The sequence below is a fragment of the Chenopodium quinoa genome, unplaced genomic scaffold (assembly GCF_001683475.1).
Source record: "Chenopodium quinoa cultivar QQ74 unplaced genomic scaffold, ASM168347v1, whole genome shotgun sequence".
NCBI lineage: Eukaryota > Viridiplantae > Streptophyta > Magnoliopsida > Caryophyllales > Amaranthaceae > Chenopodium > Chenopodium quinoa.
In genome coordinates this window covers 1,574,267-1,596,071 of record NW_018742607.1, presented here as the reverse complement: position 1 = coordinate 1,596,071, position 21,805 = coordinate 1,574,267, and the positions used below count along the sequence as shown (strand labels likewise).

At 41.3% G+C, this 21,805-nt stretch overlaps 1 protein-coding gene across 1 annotated transcript in view; it reads left to right on the top strand.

The window, feature by feature from the left end:
• Window positions 1–624: 624 nt before the first annotated feature.
• LOC110721239 (protein STRICTOSIDINE SYNTHASE-LIKE 7-like) overlaps window positions 625–21,805 on the top strand; it is a 30,635-nt gene continuing 9,454 nt past the window's right edge. Inside the window, exon 1 of the mRNA XM_021900389.1 lies at window positions 625–1,610. Within this exon, the coding sequence (XP_021756081.1) occupies window positions 1,233–1,610 (378 nt within the window). The 5' untranslated portion in view covers window positions 625–1,232. The remainder of the gene's footprint in view (window positions 1,611–21,805) is intronic.

The following is a 21,805-nucleotide window of genomic DNA, read 5'->3' as shown; positions in this document are numbered from 1 at the left end:
CCCAAGTCTTAAGATTTGAGATGACATCATCATCTCGAATCTAAAGACTTATGTCTAAGATTTCCTCCATTTTTCTTCTTAAATCTCAAGCAAGTCTCAAGTTGAGACTTGGAAGTTGAGTCTTGAAATTCCAAGACTCAACTTAAGACTTGAGATTGGAACCCACCTCAAGCTTTGTTCATTAATGTTGTTATTATATACTTCCTCTGTTCTTTTTTACTTGACCCGCTTTGACTTTTGCACTATTCACCACCTCTTCTTTGACCGTGTTTTGTGAATAATATGTAAGGATCGGAAAAACATATTCATGTTGGATCATTTTGAATTCGTCTCCATAAGTACTATCATAATATATAACTTTTATATTTTTTAATTATGGAGAATTAAAGTTATTGACCGTTAAAGTTTTGCATTGGCAAGCGTGATAAAAGAAACAGGTCAAGTAAAAAAAACAGAATAAGTAGAAAATATAAAGAGATAGTTAATATATATATATATATATATATATATATATATATATATATATATATATATATATTTGAGTCTTAATGCTAAAGTGATAAATTTGAACAAGTCTTAGTGAGTATCAACAAGAATTTAAAGACATAATTTTCTATGGAGATCACAAAAAATGATGGCATATCTAAGTTTTAAGAGCTAGGGCTAAACTTACTCTACTCGTGCAACAACAATCAAGTATTGTTTAATACTAAAAGTCATGTCCTTGGTTCGTTTGGCAACTTGTGGTCCATGAAAAGGTTTTGGTCAAAACCTTTTGGTTATCCGAGCTCCAAGGTATTTGGAATGATGTACAAGGGTGTAATCATTCACTTCGTTTTCCCTCTAATGGTTTAGCTAATGGGTTTGGTTGTTTTTAGTTGTTTATTTTAGCTCTCCTAGGTTGTAATTTGTCCTTTATTTATGAAGTATTCATTGTAAAAAAAAAAAAAAAAAAAAAAGGTCATGTCCTCCTCGGAATGGGCTTGTGCTTGTCCTATGCGTTGTAAGTGTCTACGTTCCACTTGGCCCCATGTCCTTTGTGTTGCTCATAACCGCCTTTTCAAGTAGTCCAGATAACCATAAACTCTAAAATTAAATTAACTGACACTAAGTTCAATATCTTTCTACTACTCTAAACTTCTATCACAGTTGAAACAAAAATCAAAAAAAATTTGGAAGAAGAGACGACGTCGTTCAACAACTCAACCCAACCATCTCCTCGAAACTCCACCATGTTAGGCTCATACTACACCTTCATCCTCATATTCTTATCCCCGGTATTCATCGCAACTTTCATGTATCACTTAGACCCACTCGAACCGGCTGAGTTACCTCTACACGAGCTAAGTAAGCCGGAGACGGGGGCGGCCCGAGTCAATAACAACCTGCTAAAAGGTGCCGAGTTCATCGGTGTTGGAAAATTGGTTGGACCCGAGGATATCGCTTTTGATCCGATTTCTGATATTATATACACAGGTTGTTCTGATGGGTGGATTAAGCGAGTCAGGGTGAATGATTCGGTGGTTGACGATTGGGTTTTTATTGGTGGTCGACCTCTTGGACTTGCTCTTGGGTTGAATAACGAGCTTATTGTTGCGGATCCTTTTCAGGTATGTTACTCTTGTAGCAAATAATTTGAAATGCAGATAATATTTAATTTGATTTCTCTGAAAATGAGCTGAAAAATGTTTTAAAATTTATTTTCTCGCTTTATTTTACGGTATCTAAAAATCATAATTTGTATCTTTACTACTCTCTCCGTCGCCAACATTTCGTTCCTTAAGGATTAATTTTGCGGTAATTAAGAAATTTAAATAAGAAAAAATAAAACATATTGAAAAAATAAATTTATATGAATTTGTAAAAAACAGAGAGATAAAGTCAGTGGCTAACCCACCCTTGCGAGTCACATGACATAGGAAAATAAAAGGATATAGATATTAAACATTACAATTATTACTTGTATATGCTCATTGGTGCAGTGGTTGAGGCATAACATAGTATTAAAAATAAGTGAATGAACAAAATTTTATATGAAAAAGTTAATTTTGCACAAATATTGTTGTAAATTGGTGGGTATTTTCATACAAATGAGCCAATTATTTTAAAACTAAAACTAGGCCAAAAGGGTCGAAATTTTGAGGACGAATGGAGTAATGTATTACGTTGTAATATAAAAGATGTTTATATATATATATATATATATATATATATATATATATATATATATATATATATATATATATATATGAAGCAAATGTTATGGATACTATATTGTACGAGTATTACTTTGAATTTTTTTTTTTGGAAAATTTGTGAGAAAACCTATTATAACACTCTTTTTGTCATAAAAAACCTTTTTAAAACCTGTTTCTAAATTTTTTTAAAAAAGATTAAGTAGTTAATAATTAAATTTTAAAATTTACCAATTTATTTGTTATTTGATGGTGATGATGGGGTTAGGGGTGGTTTAAGTTTTTTTCTTTTTAATTTATCAATTTATTTATTATTTCTAAATAATTAAATAAGATTAATTAGTTAATTAGGGGTAATCAGGGGCTAATTAGAGGTTTTGATTCTCTTCAACAAAATAGGATTTTTTTTGAAAATTTTCCTTTTTTTTTAAGGCATTGTACAAGTATCACTTAAAGTAAGAGTTGAATTAAAAGTTAAATAATGAATTTGAACACTTTGTGCACGGAATTTCCTAAATGATGTGCTCCGTACAAGTATATAATTCCACTAGATTAGTATCTAACAACTATTATGAAATTTTCAAAAACTCATATGAAATATCTGCCAAAATCTAATGTCCATTTCACCTTCCAGTTTACAGTGTTTTCGGTAAAACAATGGGACCTTCGGCGAGGTCCTCAGAAGTGGGCTAAAGACTGGGCTCGATCCAAATGATGATGGGCTGAGGATTTCCTGCACAACAAAACACACGTAAATTGGCCTCGGGGGTTGTGTCGAGGAAGGCCCCTCCGATGCCGAAGTCAGTACAGTGCGTAAGGAAGAGAGAGTTATGCAAGAAAATTAATTGTTTGAGGCTATATGTGAATAAATGTAAAATGAGACAATTGGTGGCTTTTATACCTTAGCACATGAGGAGAAATGGACCTAAAGCCAAGTGAGCTTGCCATGTTTACCGGACCTTGACTTGACTTGACATGGATTGGAGAGTTGAATCTTTAACCTTGGGCTTATGATTAAATCATTTATGAACTGGCCCAATTAGACTAAATTAGACCCAAACACATGGCATCTTCTCAAAATAAAAAAAAATAAAAAATTAAAATAATAATAATATGTAGTAATAGTTTTAATATAGCATAAACATTACTCTGTATTGCGTACGGTCGTACGAAGTAGCTAGTTCTCTGCATTACAAACACAATCTCTCGTTTTTTACACGTGCTTTGAAAAATGAAAACATAAAAATCACTAAATTTACAAATCTATCGTTTTCTAATGATTTTTTTTTTTACTTTTTCCAAGAAAAAAAAATTAAAAAATTATTTTTTACCAAATTTTTTTTAAAGTTTTATTTCACCATAAAAAAATTAAAAATTATTTTTTATCGCCTGTCGTCAAAATTCTAACGAAATTTTAAAAAAATTTCAATTTTCGTGCCAAACACATGATCTTTAAGGGTTTTAAAGGCCTTTTGGCCTTAGGGATCCAAATTGAGGTCAGAATTGACAAAAAAATGAACGAAGATGCTTCCTATTGTGTTTTAAAAATATCTCGCTTTGCGTGAAATATGCAAAACGAGGCATTTTCGATCACTTTTTGTCAATTTTGACCTCAAATTGAATTCAAATGACCAAAATGCCCCCTAAACTTTTGAAAAACATGTTTTGCATACGAAAATAGAATAAATATTATTTAATTCCGTTAGATTTACGATTTTCTTGACAACATGTGGTAAAAAATAATTTATTAGAAATTTTTTGGGTGGTAAATTTTTTTTGATTTTATTTTTATTTTTATGGTAAAACGTAAAAGTTAAAAAATCTTTTTCTAATCATAAAGATGTGTAATGTCGTGTTAGATGATTAACGTTGTAGGCTTGTGCAAACATGTGTTTTGTGTCAACTTTGCATTAGTTATAAATATTTATGACTTGTGAAGTTATAAGTATGCACATGTGTATATATTTTACGGCTATTTCACCAAATGCCACTGAATACTTTAAATATTCACCAAATGCCATCAATTTTTTCAAAATTCACCAAATGCCACTGACAAACAGTATATTGTCATGGCGTGCCATTAATGAGCTCTGATCGTTAGCTATTCGTTACTGCAATTCTTAATTCACCAAATGCCACCGACTACTTTTGATTTTTCATGAAATGCCATTATTTATATAAATTATTACACAATATACCTCAGACTTAATGAGTTATAACAGCTAGTTAGTTTTACCTTTTTTAATTTTTTTAAGGGTAAACTAGCCGTTATACCCAATTTGTTGTATAAACTTGATAATTAGAACACACATAGTAAGTAGCCCTCTATTTGCATAATCATGAGTATTGCCCGTTACAAAAACTCTTTTGTAACAAATTTAATTGTGCTCGTTACAAATAATGTTTTTTCTACTAGTGCACCAACAAAAGATTCTCAATTCTGTTTTTAAATTAGGTGTACTGATGTGTGTAATGGTTGTGACCATAATTGTGAAGTGAACTATTGTAATTACAATTAAATTGAATAAAGTGGGAAATTGAACATTCATTTAAGCATAATTGCTTACTGTTTAAATCATGTGCTGGAAAACTTGATTTCCCGTTTACATCAAAATGCCCAAAACATAACAGAGAATTTGTCCATAAAAAAGATACCAAAAAACACAGCACACTGTTTGTTGGGGATTTTGTGTTCAAACAAGGGTCACAAAGAAAGCAAATAAATTAACGAAAAATTCTTTGAGGCGTGAATGGGATCACTTTACCAAAAGTATAAATTTGAGTATCACGGAAATTTACTCAGGAGATACAATGAAGGTGATTGGTGATGATAATAGTTAAAGAAACCTTTGTAAACAAGAAAATGAAAAATGGATAAGTCATTGTTTTATCTTTCATTCTCTAACTTCCATCATGTATATAGTATATAATTATAGAGCAAAACTCATCAACTTAACCGTCAAAATCAAGCAGCGTTGAACCCAGAAATTAGAGCTGATCAAAACTAGCCCGGCCCGGCGGGTTTTGGGCAGCTTTTTTTGGCCCTAAATCGGATTGGGTCGGCCCGAATTTTATATTTTTTGGTTGGGCTTGGGAATGCTTTTTTTTTTTATGCTATTTTATTTCATTTTTTTTGGCCGGGTTTTGGCATGAAAATTTTGGCTCGAAGCTTAAATGAGCATATTTTTTATGCATCGTCCCGGCTCGCTCATTGATCAGGTCTACCAGAAATCAACCGGGCTTGATCGGGCTAAAGAACCTCTACGAAAATATCAGCTCTAAGGCCCGATCGAGCAGCTACTGCCCGATCGAGCGACGGAGCAGATTTTCTCAACCTCGCATACGCGCCTGATCGAGTGGTGATGGCCCGATCAAAGCGGCAATTCAGTGAGTTTTACCCTCACTCTCGCGTTCGATCGGGCTGCGTTAATGGAGTTTACTACTCCTTGATTTTCTCTTATTAATTGTTTAATTAATTGAACACCATTTCCTAAGAAAATAATTAAACACCATAAATTTATCTCAAATACTCTAAATTATTCTACACTATTTGATTAGGGGATTTTTATCCACCAATCAGCATCCGACACGTGGGCCAGCCAGGTTTCGCCACGTGTCCTTCATGTAGGCCAATAGGAGCCTGCCACGTGTCATCAAGAGATTCGTCCTCCTTGGACCAATTGCAATGTGACACGTGTCCACCCATGCCAAATGGGAAAACCGTCCAACAAGGCCCAATCATTGTGGGAGGCCCAGTCAGCCTTAGGTTTAACCTAAACCTAGTACTGGCACGCATCCCAAGGCATATAAATATGCCCATTAATCCTCATTAAGGGGGATTACGCACATTTAACATTCTCACCTAGAGAGACCCAATTACTTTTATTTCCGCATTAATTACTCCTTAATCAAGTACTAACTTGACCGTCGGAGGCGGATCTCCAATCGTCCGGAGCATCCGTTTGTTTTGCAGGTACAGGCGTCCGGTTCCAGTCTCAAAATTGTAACTCTCCCGCAGGACATCAGAAAACCCCAAAAAAATTTGGCGCCGTCTGTGGGGAGAGTACTTCTGAGATGGCATCCACGTCTGTACCGACTCCTAAAGAGAGGCGTCCCCTTGACGACCCTCAAGTTCAGCCGGACCATGATACTGAGGAAGAATTTGAAGTTGAAGCTCACACACCTTCAGACGGGACCCTAAGGGCCCGACGCACCCGTCATACGGAAAGGAGAGAACGGGAAGATCTTCAAACTGGACTCAGTGATCCAGTCGGCGCACCGCCTGTTCAGCAGCAGCCGGCTGATGGGTCTGCTCCCATTACAAGAAACGAACTCATGACCTTCATGAAGGGCTTCAAGGGAGAGATTCAAGAGTTGCTCAACAAGAAGCCGCCTGCTCTGGCCAAGGAGCAGTCGGCTAAGAAACCTTCCTCTTCAGGGAAGAGGAAGCCTGTTCAAGGGCGAGAGGCGACCCCTCATCCTAACTCTAGGAAGTGGGAGCCGCCTGTCCTTGATTTCACAAAGTACCGCTTTCCTACTCCAGGAAAGAGGAAACCTATTCGTCATATTCAGGCGGACGGGTCGAAGAAAACATACACAGATGCTCGGCTATTGCTAGAGCAGAAGAAGAATGACCGATTGTCAGAGTCGGCCTCTACTTCAGACTTCCAAGACAGTCTACGCAATACCTCGATGAGGTATACTCAGTCGCATCATGAGAGTCAGTCAGGCGGTACCTCCCGTCAGTCCGGCTTTCATAGTGACCAGGCGGTACCAAACTTACCATTTGTACCGCAACAACAATATTTTTTGCAGCCACCTCTGTTTGGAGGGCATGCAGCAAAGAATGTCCAACCTATGGACTGGCAGCTACGGTTTCTTAGACTTGGGGAACAGCCGTCGGCCTTCTCTAAGGAAATTACTGAAGCCGCTCAGCCGGCCAAAGTGAAAAATGTATTAGTAGGCGCCTATGACGACACTACTAACCCAGAAGACCATTTGATGGAATTCACCAACCTGATGTACCTTCAAGGGTTGGATGATCCCACTTGGTGCAAGTGTTTTCCAGCGACTTTCAAAGGAATCGCACAACAATGGTTCGGCAACCTGCCGACTGGTTGTGTGAATAACTTCAGGACGCTTGCTTACTTATTCACCTCCAACTTTGACATGAACATACCTGCGAAGAAGACGACCCTTGATTTAGGAACGATTCAGCAGGGCGAGAAGGAGGGGCTTCGTTCTTACATCAGGCGGTTTAACCTGATGAGAATACAGATTCAAGGGTTACCGGATGAGGTAGCCTATACTGACATTCAAATTTGATTTTGTTCGAAAGAGGGTGGCGACTCTTCAAGAGGCCTTGATTGAAGCGAAAGCCTATATACAGGCGACTGATCTTTGTAGTACGGGAAAACAGTCGGACGGGAAAAGGTTCGACAAAAGAGAAGGACGATAGAAACAGTCGTCGAACAAAGATGAGAAGAAGAGAAAAGAGGTCTGGGCGGTTGATTCCTCTAAACAGCCGGCCCAGAAGAAGAGGAAAGAATTCAAACCATACTCCCCAAAGTATGCGTTTAACAAGGATAACCAAGCTATCCTAAAGGAAATCAAGGGACGGATCTCAATTGAGAAGCCGACCCCCATGAAGGGATCTGCAAGCAACCGGAACCAAGAAAAATTCTGTGATTATCATGAAGATGTTGGTCATCACACCAACGAATGCATCAGTCTCATGCGGTATCTGGACCGCCTGGCTGAGCAAGGCGATCTTGACTCTTATGTCAAGAAATCTACGGGGAACACTTCCTCGAAAAAGCAGTCGGCCAAAAAGAGTCAACAGGCCAACAACTCTGATACAGATGATGCAGTCGTCTACACCATTGCAGGCGGCTTCTCAGGAGGCGGCCCCACTATTAGGGGCAACAAAGACAATATCAGGCGGCTAGACGTAAATTTCGTTCACCAAGAACGGCCCTCCAAATATTCATTTCCTGAGATTGTCATCACTTAAGAAGATGTAGGAGGGGTAAGGGGGCCGCATGACGACCCTATCGTTATTGAATGTAAAGTGGCCAACCAGAGAGTTGGCCGAATCCTTATAGATACCGGAAGCTCCTCAGATCTTATCAGTAGCAAATGTCTGTCAAAACTCAAATATCAGACTGATTGCATACATCCGGCATCCCACCCTTTAGTAGGGTTTGGAGGAGGAGTCGTCCACCCAGTGGGACGAGTGGATTTACCTATCCGCCTGGGTGAAAAAGGGGAAGGACGACACATGGTAGTCCGGTTCCTGGTAGTAGAAGAACTCTCGGCCTACAACATGATTCTGGGACGACCAACCCTGAATAATTCCAAGGCTGTTATAATCCCATCTCTTATGTTGCTCAAGTTTGAGATGGATGATGGAACAGTTGGGTCCCTAAGGGGAGATCAGAGGATGGCCCGAGAGTGCTATCTCTCGGATATCAAGCCCACTGTTATGGCCGCTGGGTCAAGTGGTGGAAAAACATACCTTGACAATGTCAAGGAGAGTGCGCCTGTTCAAGAAGCAGGCGGCAAGAAGAGAAAGGCAGCCTAGACGGGGACCGCAAGAAAAGACAGAAAATAGCAATCATTGGCAGAGGAGCGGTCGGATGAATTCCGCCCTCAGCCGGCTGGTGAGCATACGGACCTGATCTTAGACGACTCGCGGCCTTGACCGAACAGTCAAAGTTGGGACGACTGCTCTGAGAGTCCTGGGTGACGACTTTCACAAACTATTGAAAGAATACAAGGACATCTTTGCATTCGAAGTCCACGAAATGTCAGGCATTAGTCCTGACCTGGCGGTACATAAACTGGCTGTGGATCTGAAAAAGAAGCCGGTAAGGCAGAAGAAGCGGAACCATGGCGAAGAAAGAAGTCAGGCGGCTGCCGACGAAGTTAAAAAATTACTTGATGCAGGGTTCATTCGGCAATGTTACTTCCCAGACTGGGTTGAAAATGTGGTGCTTGTTAAAAAGCCGAATGGCACCTGGCGAATGTGTGTAGACTACACAGACTTAAACAAGGCGTGCCCCAAAGACAGTTACCCTCTGCCTAAAATTGATAACCTGGTCGACTCAACAGTCGGCCATGCTTTGATGAGCTTTATGGACGCCTACTCTGGTTTCCATCAAATTCCTTTATGGAAGAAAGATCAGGAGAAGACGGCCTTTGTCACTGATCAAGGGTTATACTGTTACACGGTCATGCCATTTGGTCTTAAGAATGCCCCGGCCACCTTCCAGCAAATGATAAACACTGTGTTCTTTGATCAGATTGGGAGAAACGTCGAGGCATACATTGATGATATGATTGTCAAGTCTAAGCTTCAGATAGATCATCTGTCGGACCTCCAAGAAACTTTCGCCACACTCAGGCGGCACCATGTCATGGTCAATCCCAAGAAATGTGTATTTGGAGTTGAGTCTGGGAAATTTCTCGGATTCCTTATCAATCAGAGAGGAATAGAGGCGAACCCTGAGAAGGTGCAGGCGGTCATCGACCTGCAGTCGCCTCATACCGTCCGAGAGGTTCAGAAGTTAACAGGTTGTCTGGCGGCCTTGGGAAGATTTCTAAGCCGATCAGGCGACAAATGTTTATACTTCTTCCAGGCCATTAAGAAGAAGGCAAGGTTTGAATGGGGGGCGGATGCTGAGGCGGCCTTTCAGAAATTGAAAGTTCACTTGCATTCCTTGCCGAGGCTGGTCAGCCCTTTGCCCAAAGAAGTACTCTACATGTACCTGGCCGTCTCTGATCATGCGTTAAACGCTGTTCTTCTTGCTGAAAGAGACGACTGTCAGCTCCCGGTCTACTTTGTCAGTCATGTACTGAAAAATGCCGAGTTGAGGTATCCCTTAGTGGAGAAATTTGGTCTTGCACTCTTCATGGCTGTTAAAAAATTGAAGCCCTACTTTTTGGCACATGTAGTCGTCGTGTATACAGATCAACCTATCAAGCGGCCACTGACCACCATGGAGTCGTCAGGCCGGATGATCAAATGGGCCATAGAAATACAGAGCCTCGAAGTTACCTTCGAGCCTAGAAAAGCAGTGAAGGGGCAAGCCTTTGCTGACTTTATTGTTGAGATGACTCGTCCCCCTGATTCTCGAGATCCAGACCAAGTCTGGAAGGTATATGTGGACGGAAGCTCTACTTCAAATGGTTGTGGAGCAGGCGTCATATGTCAGTCGCCAGAGGGCGACAGGTACGAGTATGCTCTACGCTTCAGTTTTCAGGCCTCAAACAATGAGGCAGAATATGAAGCTTTACTAGCCGGAATCCGCATGTGCAAGGCGGCAGGGGCACGAAAGATAGACGCCTGTTCCGATTCACAATTGATAGTGAGTCAGTATAATGGCGAATACGAAGCAACCCATCCGGCCATGATCAAGTATTTACAGGCGGTACGACAAGCGGTCGAATGCCTTGAAGATTTTCATTTGACTCAAGTGCCGAGATCAGAAAACAACCAGGCGGATGCACTTTCAAAATTAGCATCATCCGCCTGTTGTGATACTCCTCGAACTGTTTTTTGGGAAGTAATGGAGAAGAGAAGCATCGAGGAAGACCCTATTGGAATCCTAGAAAGAAGCTCAACCTGGATGGATCCAATCAGGGCATATCTGACAGACGGTATCCTGCCGGATGATCATCACCAGGCGGCTGCGTTGAAAAAACGGGCAGCCAGTTTTGAAATGATAAGGGGAGAACTTCACAAAAGAGGGTACCTTCAACCCTACTTAAAGTGTGTTACTCCAGAAAAGGGACGAGAGATACTAGACGATCTTCACTCTGGTTACTGCGCTTCCCATATAGGCGGTAGGTCGCTTGCTCAACGGACAAGGCGGCAGGGCTACTTTTGGCCTACTTTAGAAGCAGATGCAATGGAGATGGTGAAAAAATGTGACAAGTGCCAAAGGTTTGGCAAACTAATTCACCGTCCGGCTACTGACCTCACTACCATTTATAGCCCACTACCGTTTGCTAAGTGGGGCATGGATATTCTGGGTCCCTATACGCCTGCTACAGGTGGAAGGAGGTACATACTTGTTGCAGTCGACTACTTCACTAAATGGGTGGAGGCGGAGGCTGTAAAGGGAATCAAGACGAAGGATGTAATTTCATTCATTTGGAAAAATGTCATCACTCGGTTCGGGGTTCCCATGTCTATGGTTTTTGATAATGGTCCCCAATTTGAGACGCCTGTTCTCAAAAGCTGGTTGGGTGACCAAGGAATTGCACACCACTTTGCATCAGTCGGACGTCCACAAGCAAACGGCCAGGTAGAAGCCTTTAATAAAATCATCTCAGACGGTCTCAAGAAAAAGATTGAACGAGCAGGCGGCCTATGGGCGGATGAATTACCACATGTTCTCTAGGCCATTAGGACGACTGAAAAAGGGGCGACTGGAGAAACTCCATTCCTCCTAACCTATGGTGCGGAAGCTGTTCTTCCAATTGAACACTACGAGCCGACTCTTCGAGTAATGCTATATGACGAAGAGGCAAACTGGGAAGCCATGCGCCTGGCATTAGACTCACTCCCACAAAGGAGGGGCAATGCTGTCTTGCGCCATGAAATTTACCGCCTGAGAATGACCAGATCATACAACAAAAAAGTACACAGGCGTCCACTCAAAGTGGGGGACTTTGTACTTAGAAAAATGGAAGCAGTTGGTAGGGCTAATGAGTCTGGCAAATTAACTCCCAAATGAGAAGGACCCTACCAAATCTATGAAGAGGTCAGGGACGGTACCTACCGTCTGGAAACACCAGACGGCCAACCGTTGCCTCGAACCTGGAATGTAGATAATCTTAAGAAATATTTCTTTTGAATGATGTAGATATACGAGGGCTACTTAATAAAAGTTTGCTGTTTCATTCAATTTTGTACTAAGAGGGGCATGCCTACTGATAAACAGTCGGCTACTCTCCATGTTTAATTTTCATTCTTACTTAAGAGGGGCACGCCACTTGTTTCACACAACCGGCTACTCTCCCATAACACAGTTCACCAAGAACTATCAAAGGCTCATGGCTGAAATGATCAGACCAGGCGCCAAGCCAACAGATCCAAATATAAGTTTAATTCGACCTGTCCCAACATTATAGCAGGCGTCCGACGGCATCCATCCGGATGAAATTCGTCGCAGAGAGCAGCTCCCTTTTGGGTGGAACATTGTTCTATAAAATCATTACACGGCACCTATACGACTGTCTAACCAAGACAACCACGTAGCCGTTTCCCGGACAAGGATACCTCTCACTTAACTGACTAATCAGGTCAAACAAGTGTTCGCAGTAACCATCCGTGTCAACCAACCGACTGAACTACTTGGGATAAGAACAGTCGGTATCTTATGAGTTAATAGCCAACAAACATTGGCGAATAAAGGGGAACAACCGGTACCCACCGCTTGAAACCTCTACTACTCAGTCACTCGGCGACTAGGTAACAATCATGTTTACTTGGTCACTCCTTAAAAATTTAGTATGAAACTAAAAAGGTGTTCATACAGCGCCTGTTCACACTAGATTAAATGTGGCGGGGAATAGTCGGCCTGGACCGACTAGAGTCTCTAGCCTAAAAAAAAAACAAACAAGGCAGGTAGGAAACCACCTTCCTACTTGGTTGAAGGGGATCCAGTCTTTAAAGTGGCCGACTGATCGCTTAGCCTGGAAACAGACAACCAGTTGTCCAGGGGCATAGGTGGCGTGACTAACTACCTCGTACCTGTCCGCAACTATCGGCCGTGCAAAACAGTCAGTATAGTATGCAATTGGATATCAGAGTTTCGATACTTAGCAAAGTCGAAACAAATTCGAAACGAAACAAATTCGAAACATTTTGGCAAAAAGGCGACCTAAAATAATGGTCGCCTGAGTTATATTAACAGCCGGCCAGAAGGACCGGCATAAATATTCATACCCCCGGCCCCTTGGCCGGGTAAAAGATACAAAAAGAAGCCGGTCATTAAGACCGGCAAAATATTCAAAACCCCGGCCCCCTGGCCGGGTAAACAGAAACAAACGGCACGCAGGCCGTAAAAAGAAGACATAAAGCTTAAGAAGGGGGCAGATCTTCAATAATAGCAGCTGCCGCCTGGTCAACACTCTTTTTGCTGGACTCGGCTTCAGCTGCATCCTTCTTCGATGCATCCACCCCAAGCGGCACAAGCGCCACTACCGGCTCCTCCTCCTCCAACGCCTCGTCCTCAGCAGCCGCCAGGATCTCTTGATTATATCTATCAGAACACTGGCGGTACGTTTTTTCCCATGAGGAAAAGTCGGCATTGGGGAAGAGGCGGCCCCAGGTCAGGCGCTGGATCTGAGCAGAGTCTTCCATCATCTCTCGGACCAGCTCCTTCTTTTCTTGCTTGGCCTTTGCCGAGAGCTCCTGAGTAAGACTCTTCTCCTGGGTCACCAGGCGTTCCTTAACGTGTGCCAAGGATTTCTCCAAGGTGTCGTATGAGGACATTTTTTGGCGAAGAGGTCTCAGCTTGGCCTTGAGATTGTTGATGGTCGCCTCCAGCTCATTATTTTTCTTCTGGGCCGCCTCCAACTGAGCCCGGATAGCAAAAGTAGCCTTTGCCTGATAATAAAGAATATCAGTTGTCAAAATCTCATTTTGGGCAATTTGAAACATTGCCTTATCACAGTCAGAGGCGACCATAGCTTTTGCAGCCTTTACCTCTTTGTTCTTCCTGTCAAGCGGCTTGCGAAGGCCGTTCACTCGGAGCAGGGTCTAAGTAAAAGGGAACAGGCGTCAATTTTCAAACAAAAAACAGGCATCCTGGAATTTAAATAACCAAAAATATGCTAAGTATACCTCAGCAAGGACCCCTGCAATCCCGTCTAGGTCAAGGGTGCCGACACCCCTGACCGCCTCCCTCTCAGCCGGAGGGACGGCTTTGATCATAGACTTGGCCACCTCGACCAAGTCTGACTCCTGAGGGTCGGCTGCATCAAGCATAAACAAACGGGTTAGACCTAGTAAAGAAGGGAGCAAGTCTAAATTCACAAGGACAGCTTCATACTTCTAGGCGGCCTGATTGGAGTTTAAGAAGGAGTGGACGGCTGTTTCTCAGCCGCCGCATGTTTCCTGGCAGTACCAGGAGAGCTCGCAACAGTCGTCCTCCGGGTCTTGGAGTCCGGCTCTTGGGAAGACGAGGTTCTTGGAGTGCCCGTCTGAAAAAAAAAACACTCGGTCAGTATATGCATAAACCCAACTCCAAAAAGAGAGTTAAAGGTTCGGAACTCACCAAGGGCGCCCCCTTGTTGGGGGAGTCGGTTGAGGATTGTTGCATAATAGAGGCTCGCAACATGGCCGCCGCAGTCTTGGAAGCGATGATCTTGCTCATGGCGTCCGCTACAAAGACAAGATACCAAGTTAATAAAAAGATAAACAGTAACTCATGGCAAAAAAGAGTATTCGACAGGCCGACTACCTCTTGAACACCGACTGCTAAGGCCACAGGCGGCCAGAAAGTACTCGTCATAGAGCCATTTGAAGCTCGGGATGCAGTGCAGGGGTACTTGCTCTCGTACCCCTGTAGTAGAGTCGACCCTCGACTCTACTTTAAAGAGTCCTTTATCCAGGATCTCTTTCTTGGCTTTGAGGGGAACAGGCGGCATGCTGCGGCCGCCTGCAAGAAGAGGCGGATCCCTGTTCCACCTGTTGAAGCGCTTGTTCAGCTCTGTGTATGAACTTTCAATGATAAGGAAGGTGCTTCACCAATCCTTCCACTTGTTTGCTTTACCTCTTGTCATGAGGTAGCCTCTATGGCTCGTCAATTGATACCAGCCGGTACCGCCTGCCTTAGGGGTCCGGCTGAGGTAGTTCATGTGGGCGAAAGCCTCGAAGTTTGGCTCCACCCCGTGCAGTTCGCACCCGGCCACATAGCCGAGTACGTTGACCCAGGAGTTTGGGGCTAATTGCCATAACCCCAACTCATACCCATCCAAGATCCGCTGAACAGCCGGATGTAGTGGGAAGCGCAGCCCAGCCCTGATGGCCGCCTCGTAGCAGCCAAAGCAGGCGCTATCATAACTAGTACCAGCCGGCCAGACGACTGTGTCTTTTGGATCCGGCACGAAAACTAAAAAGCCGGGGCCCATTGTGTGGTTCGCAATAAAGCTCCCCACTCTCTCTTGCATGGTCGTGATCCGGCCCCGTGGGACAGTGCAGTAGTAAGGGGTATTTTGCTCTCGGTAAGAGGCGGATGGCTCCGCCCAATTGTCCCCCTTCTCAACTGCGTGAGAAAGCCTCGCCTCTTGTAGGCGGTTGTTTTTCTCTTCCGTGTCCAGAGAAGCATGACCAGAAGAACTAGACTCGGATTCGTCCTCTGACGAGTCCGAAGAGGACGACTCCTCCCCTCTCCCAGAGGGCCCGCCTTCTCTCCTTCAAAAGGAGTAGGAGAGAATGTAGACATGTCAACTGTAAAATGGGAAGGGGTCACCTTGACCCCTCCCTCAGAACTGTCGGCTGTCAAGCCGCCTTGGTTCACTTCCACATCTGGCGCCTGGTCAGATGTTTCACTAATTGGCACCCTGTGGGAGGAGCCGTCTGAGTTCGAGATCCTAGCAGTTCTTTTTGTTCTGGCCATCATGTTCTATATAGACACAGAGACAGTCGGACTTTGTATAAAGGGCAAAGATGGATCCGGAAAAGGGCAGGCGGCACTCCTAGTCCTAGATTCAGCCGTCCCCGGTGACCGGCTGATCACTAACCTAGGTCGTGTCGTGTGCTTCCCTGGTGCCATTTCAAAAAAGAATAAAATAAAGAGAAAATTAAGAGTAAGAGAACCGACGGTTACCTGAACAAGTGAAGTTGACGGAGTTCTGAAAAATCCTGAGTAGCCGGCTTGTCAGAGCAGGCGGTAGGCAGAAAGAGTCCGGAATGTCAGAGCAAGTTCAAGGGTCCGAATGTTCTCTCTAAAAAGTTCTCAAGTGTGAAAATGACTGAAGTCAACACACCCTTATATAGGCAAAGTGAGAAGGCGAAGGGTCACTTCCAAAATTCAAAATTTGGGCGGGAGAATCTCTCGGCCTTTCACCGAGTGACACCTGTAGCAGGCCGTCGCCTGTCACGGTGCGACACCTGTCACAGGTAACACGTGACCAGTCACGTTCCACCTGTGAGGGGCAAATGATTAGGGGATTTTTATCCACCAATCAGCATCCGACACGTGGGCCAGCCAGGTTTCGCCACGTGTCCTTCATGTAGGCCAATAGGAGCCTGCCACGTGTCATCAAGAGATTCGTCCTCCTTGGACCAATTGCAATGTGACACGTGTCCACCCATGCCAAATGGGAAAACCGGTCAACAAGGCCCAATCATTGTGGGAGGCCCAGTCAGCCTTAGGTTTAACCTAAAACTAGTACTGGCACGCATCCCAAGGCATATAAATATGCCCATTAATCCTCATTAAAGGGGATTACGCACATTTAACACTCTCACCTAGAGAGACTCAATTACTTTTATTTCCGCATTAATTACTCCTTAATCAAGTACTAACTTGACCGTCGGAGGCGGATCTCCAATTGTCCGGAGCATCCGTTTGTTTTGCAGGTACAGGCGTCCGGTTCCAGTCTCAGAATTGTAACTCTCCCGTAGGACATCAGAAAACCCCGAAACACTATTGACTTCTACTGTTCAAAAACTAGAATGGCATAACAATTTAGCTTTGCATTCAAATTTATACAACAAATTGGGTGTAACGGCTAGTTTACCCCAAATAAATTCAAAAAAGGTGAAACTAACCGGTCGTTATAACTCATTAGGTCATAGTTATATTGTGTAATAATTTATATAAAAAATGGCATTTCATGAAAACTCAAAAGTAGTCAATGACATTTGGTGAATTAAGAATTGTAGTAACGGAAAGTTAATGGTCATACCTTATTAATGGCACACCATGACAATATAATGTTTGTTAGTGGCATTTGGTGAATTTTGAAAAACCCAATAGCATTTGGTGAATTTTTAAAGTACGGTGGCATTTGGTGAAATAATTGTATACCAGTGGTGGATCCAGGATTTTCGAGCATGTGAGTCACCCTGAATTATTGATTCAACGTCACCGATGCCTATTTTATTGTCTAAGAGCCTCCCTAATATAATAATGTGATTCCTACCCAACAACGTTTTTCGATTTTTTTAATGACAGGCCCGCCATAGGTGACGTGGGAGACCCAGGCCCTAAATTAAGTCCAAATTTATCAAATCTTCCGCTCGATTGACCATCAAATAAACACTAATTGGGGAAAACTATAAACCCTACTCTAACTCCCTAATGGTACTCAAAATTCAATAAAAATCTCAATTAATTTCAACAATATAGCATGTTAAATCTCATACCATTTCAGGTGAAAACCAACCAAAATTCGATACAAACATTAATTTTTTTCCATCAATCAAGAATGATCCAAAAAGACCAAATTAAGGGTATGTTCTCATACGTTTATTTTCAGTCATTTAAGCTTAGTTCAGTTCAATTTAGTTCAGCTCCTAATTTCCTTCTCTTATAAAATATTCATTTCAGTTCAGCTTAGCTTTGTTCAGTTCAATTCAGCTGAGTTCATCCTATGAGAACAGACCCTAAGACCAATTAAGAAAACCCCAAATAGATAAAGATACATCTAAACAACAAAAAAAATGAAAATTAAAAATCCAACCTTTGTCCAGTCCTCTCTTAAAATCCCAACCTTTAGTTTATCTCACAAAAATCTAACCTTTATACCCCACCTTCATCTAAAAATCCATTACCTGTTGATGACTGATTTTTATAAGTTGTATGCCACGTGTCAGTTAATAGGTCAATTATCTTTTCCATTATTGAAAAATAAAAATAATTAAAAGAAAAAGAAAAAAAATATGCAGAAACCCTTTTCCTCCACCACCACCACCACCACCATCTTCCCCTGCCACCACTCCTTCTCTCCCTCCCTCCCTTGCGCGCCCACTGTCCATCGAAACCCCACGCCTTATGCCTTTATCCATTATGCCTTTATCCATTATATAGACACGGATTACTATCTACCTTCTGCCTTTATCCATTATTTTGCACACGTCAAAGCTAACTCTATTATCTTAAAAGACTTACATTATTACAAACGTCAATGCTAAAGACAAACAATTTACTTTGATTTTACGTAGAACATATTTTATTATTAAAATTCTTAAAAATGTATTCCATTCTATTACATGTGTCGTAGCTAAGTTATTGCATCAAATCATGAATCGTAGCTCCATTAATTTAAAAAAGTAAAAAAAAATAGTGTGATCTACACGATTAGAGGCTAATTTAAGCTATTTATCAACAAATGCGATCCATTAATTTAAATTTAAAAAGTATAAAAAAAAGTGTGATTTAAAAAGTATAAAAATATGAGTAGAGGTGTTAAAAACGGGTTCAATTAATCAAACCTGAAATCAATTCAATAAAATTAAATTTAAAATTCAAATTAGATAGTTAAATGATACAATCATTTAGCATGACTTAAATCCGATTTAACCTTATCACATTCAACTCAAACACTTAAATTTAAAGAGGAAGTAGAAGTACTATTCTTTACACATTAATTCGAACTACAACATTTAAGGCACGTAAGATGCATTGTCATACCAAATTAGAACCAACTATGTGGCAATCTCTTTTGGATTAATGAGATAAGCACTTTGACATTTGGGTGATGGAATATTTACCTCTCAGGAAAACAGCTCTAGGGTGCAAATGGGTCTACAAAATTAAACTTAACTCAGATGGCACCGTTGAAAGGTTGAAGGCACGTCTTGTTATATTTGGGAACAATCAAATCGAAGGCATCGACTACAACGAGACATTTGCTCCAGTTGCAAAGATGGTCATCGTTCGTGCATTTCTAGCTGTTGCCTCTGCGAAGAATTGAGAATTGCACCAAATGGATGTTCACAATGCTTTTCTTCACGGAGATCTTGATGAGGAGGTCTATATGAAGCCTCCCCCTGGTTTTCATGGTTCTCAACCCGTTAAGGTTTGTCGCCTTCGGAAGTCTTTATATGGTCTTCGACAAGCCCCACATTGCTGGTTTTCCAAATTGGCTGGTTCTCTAAAGAGGTACGGGTTTCTGCAATCGTACTCTGACTACTCACTATTTACTCTGCAATCTGGTTCAATTCAACTCAGTGTTCTGGTGTATGTTGATGATTTAATCATCTCTAGTAATGACTCTTCTGCTATTTCCACATTCAAATCGTACTTGAGTGCCTGTTTTCATATGAAAGATTTGGTTGTGTTGAAATATTTTCTTGGTATTGAGGTTGCCCGTAGTCCGGAAGGCATATTTTTATGTCAACGGAAGTATACACTTGATATTATTGCAGAGTCGGGTTTGCTAGGGTCTCGTCCGACAGGTACTCCTATTGAGCAAAATCATGCTCTGGAAAAATCCGAATCCCCTCTTATTTCTGATCCAGAGCAGTATCGACGTCTTGTCGGTCGTTTGATTTATTTGTCTTTTACTAGGCCGGATTTGGCTTACGCAGTGCATATCTTGTCTCAATTTATGCAACAACCGCAACAGGATCATTAGGAGGCTGCCCTCCGTGCGGTGAGATACTTGAAGGGATGTCCGGGCCAGGGAATTCTTTTGAGCTCAGATTGTGATTTACACATTACAGGTTGGTGTGACGCGGATTGGGCTAGTTGTCCTTTGACAAGACGTTCCATTACTGGTTGGTTGGTGTTTCTCGGTAATTCTCCTGTTTCTTGGAAGACTAAGAAACAAGATACGGTTGCTAAATCTTCTGCGGAGTCAGAATATCGGTCGATGTCTAAAGCAATTGATGAGTTGAAATGGTTGAAGGCCATGCTCGAGAGTTTAGGGGTTTCACATCCACAGGCAATGAGTCTCTTTTGTGATAGTCAGTCTGCGTTATATATTGCCCAAAATCCTGTTTTTCATGAGCGTACGAAACATATTGAAATTGATTGTCATTATGTTCGGGACGCAATTCAGGAAGGCATTATTAGTCCGTCGTATGTGAAGACAACGGATCAATTAGCGGATGTTTTTACTAAGGCATTGAGCAAAAATCAGTTTTTGTATTTACTTGGCAAGTTGGGCATTTGTGACTTGCATGCTCCAACTTGAGGGGGGTGTTAGGGCCTATTATTGTGTACATGTATAGTTATCGGGTCTATCTCATGTGCCCTAGTCTCTTTGTTAGGTTGTATATATATACGCTTGCCATACTCTAATGAGTATACGGAAAGTTAATTCCTGACAATTTGGCTAGCAAAAGTATTCGAAGATTTGAATAATTGGTATGTATACAATCCAATAATTTAGAATACACGATTTGATATTAATTTCTGATCGAATATCCGATCATAAAATTTTGGATATTGGATACATATCTGGATATTAATTTTTAAATATCTAGATGTTCGATGTTCGAACAATATAAAAAATAAATTGGATTTTTGAAAATGTATATCTAATCCAATTATTTAAAAAATTGAAAGTTATTACATCATCTTACAAAAAAATTAAGTCAAATTAAAATTAATTCTAAAGTATTTCGGATATTGCACAATTATTAGTATATCCGATTTGTAATTTACAAGTTTTCAAATTAAGAGTTTATATTTTAACCCTCAAAGTATAACCTCTTAATTATATTTGTCCATTTTAGTTGATACACTAGCTTTAGTTATTGTTGTAATTTAAATTTATCGATGTTTTGTATTAATGCCAAATTCCTAGTTGTTTTTCCCTTGATTAACTATTAACTAATAGCCAGTATTCATTGTAATTGAGAACAGTTGTGTAAGTTGTAGTGTAAAGGCTATCCAAAATCTAATACTTGTTATTAAAGATAAAGATAGCCTAGTTTGTTATTAGTCTAATTATAAACATCGACTACCCTGTCAAATAAATAAATAAATAAATAAATAATTGACACACCATCTTTAGTACAAAGTTCCAGAAGAATTAGATATATATCTAATACTCCAACTCCCTTGAAAGAAAGGGTTCTCTCTATCTCAAATAGCGACCTGCTGGTTTTCTACAAGATTTTGTGCCCACCGGGATCGATCTTCTCCTAGTTCCAATGGCTGAGGAGATTATTAACCAATGTGCAAACCTTTCCCTTGATGAATCGAGGGAAGCAATAGACTTGGGTGCTATAAACCATAATGAGGATGAATCAAATCTTGCCCTAATGCTTATAGGGCGAATTTTGACTAAACAATCTTACAATTTCGAAGCTGTTAAGCGCATGATGACAAACATTTGGGCTCCTTCACAAGGTATGGCAATTAGATTTTTAAGCCCTAATCTTTTTGCAATATAATTCTTTCACTGGAAGGACAAGGAGAAAGTGTTGGAAGGTAGACCATGGTGTTTTAACAATATGGATATTCTATTAAAAGTGATTGAGGGCGATGAACAACCCGAAGAGGTAAAATTAACACACTCGCCTTTTTGGGTCAGAATTAAAAATCTACCCTTTAATTGTCGATCTGATCTGATATTTATGTTTGAGCTCTTGCTAGTGAGATGAGAGAGGTACGTGAAACTGAAGAGGATGTTCT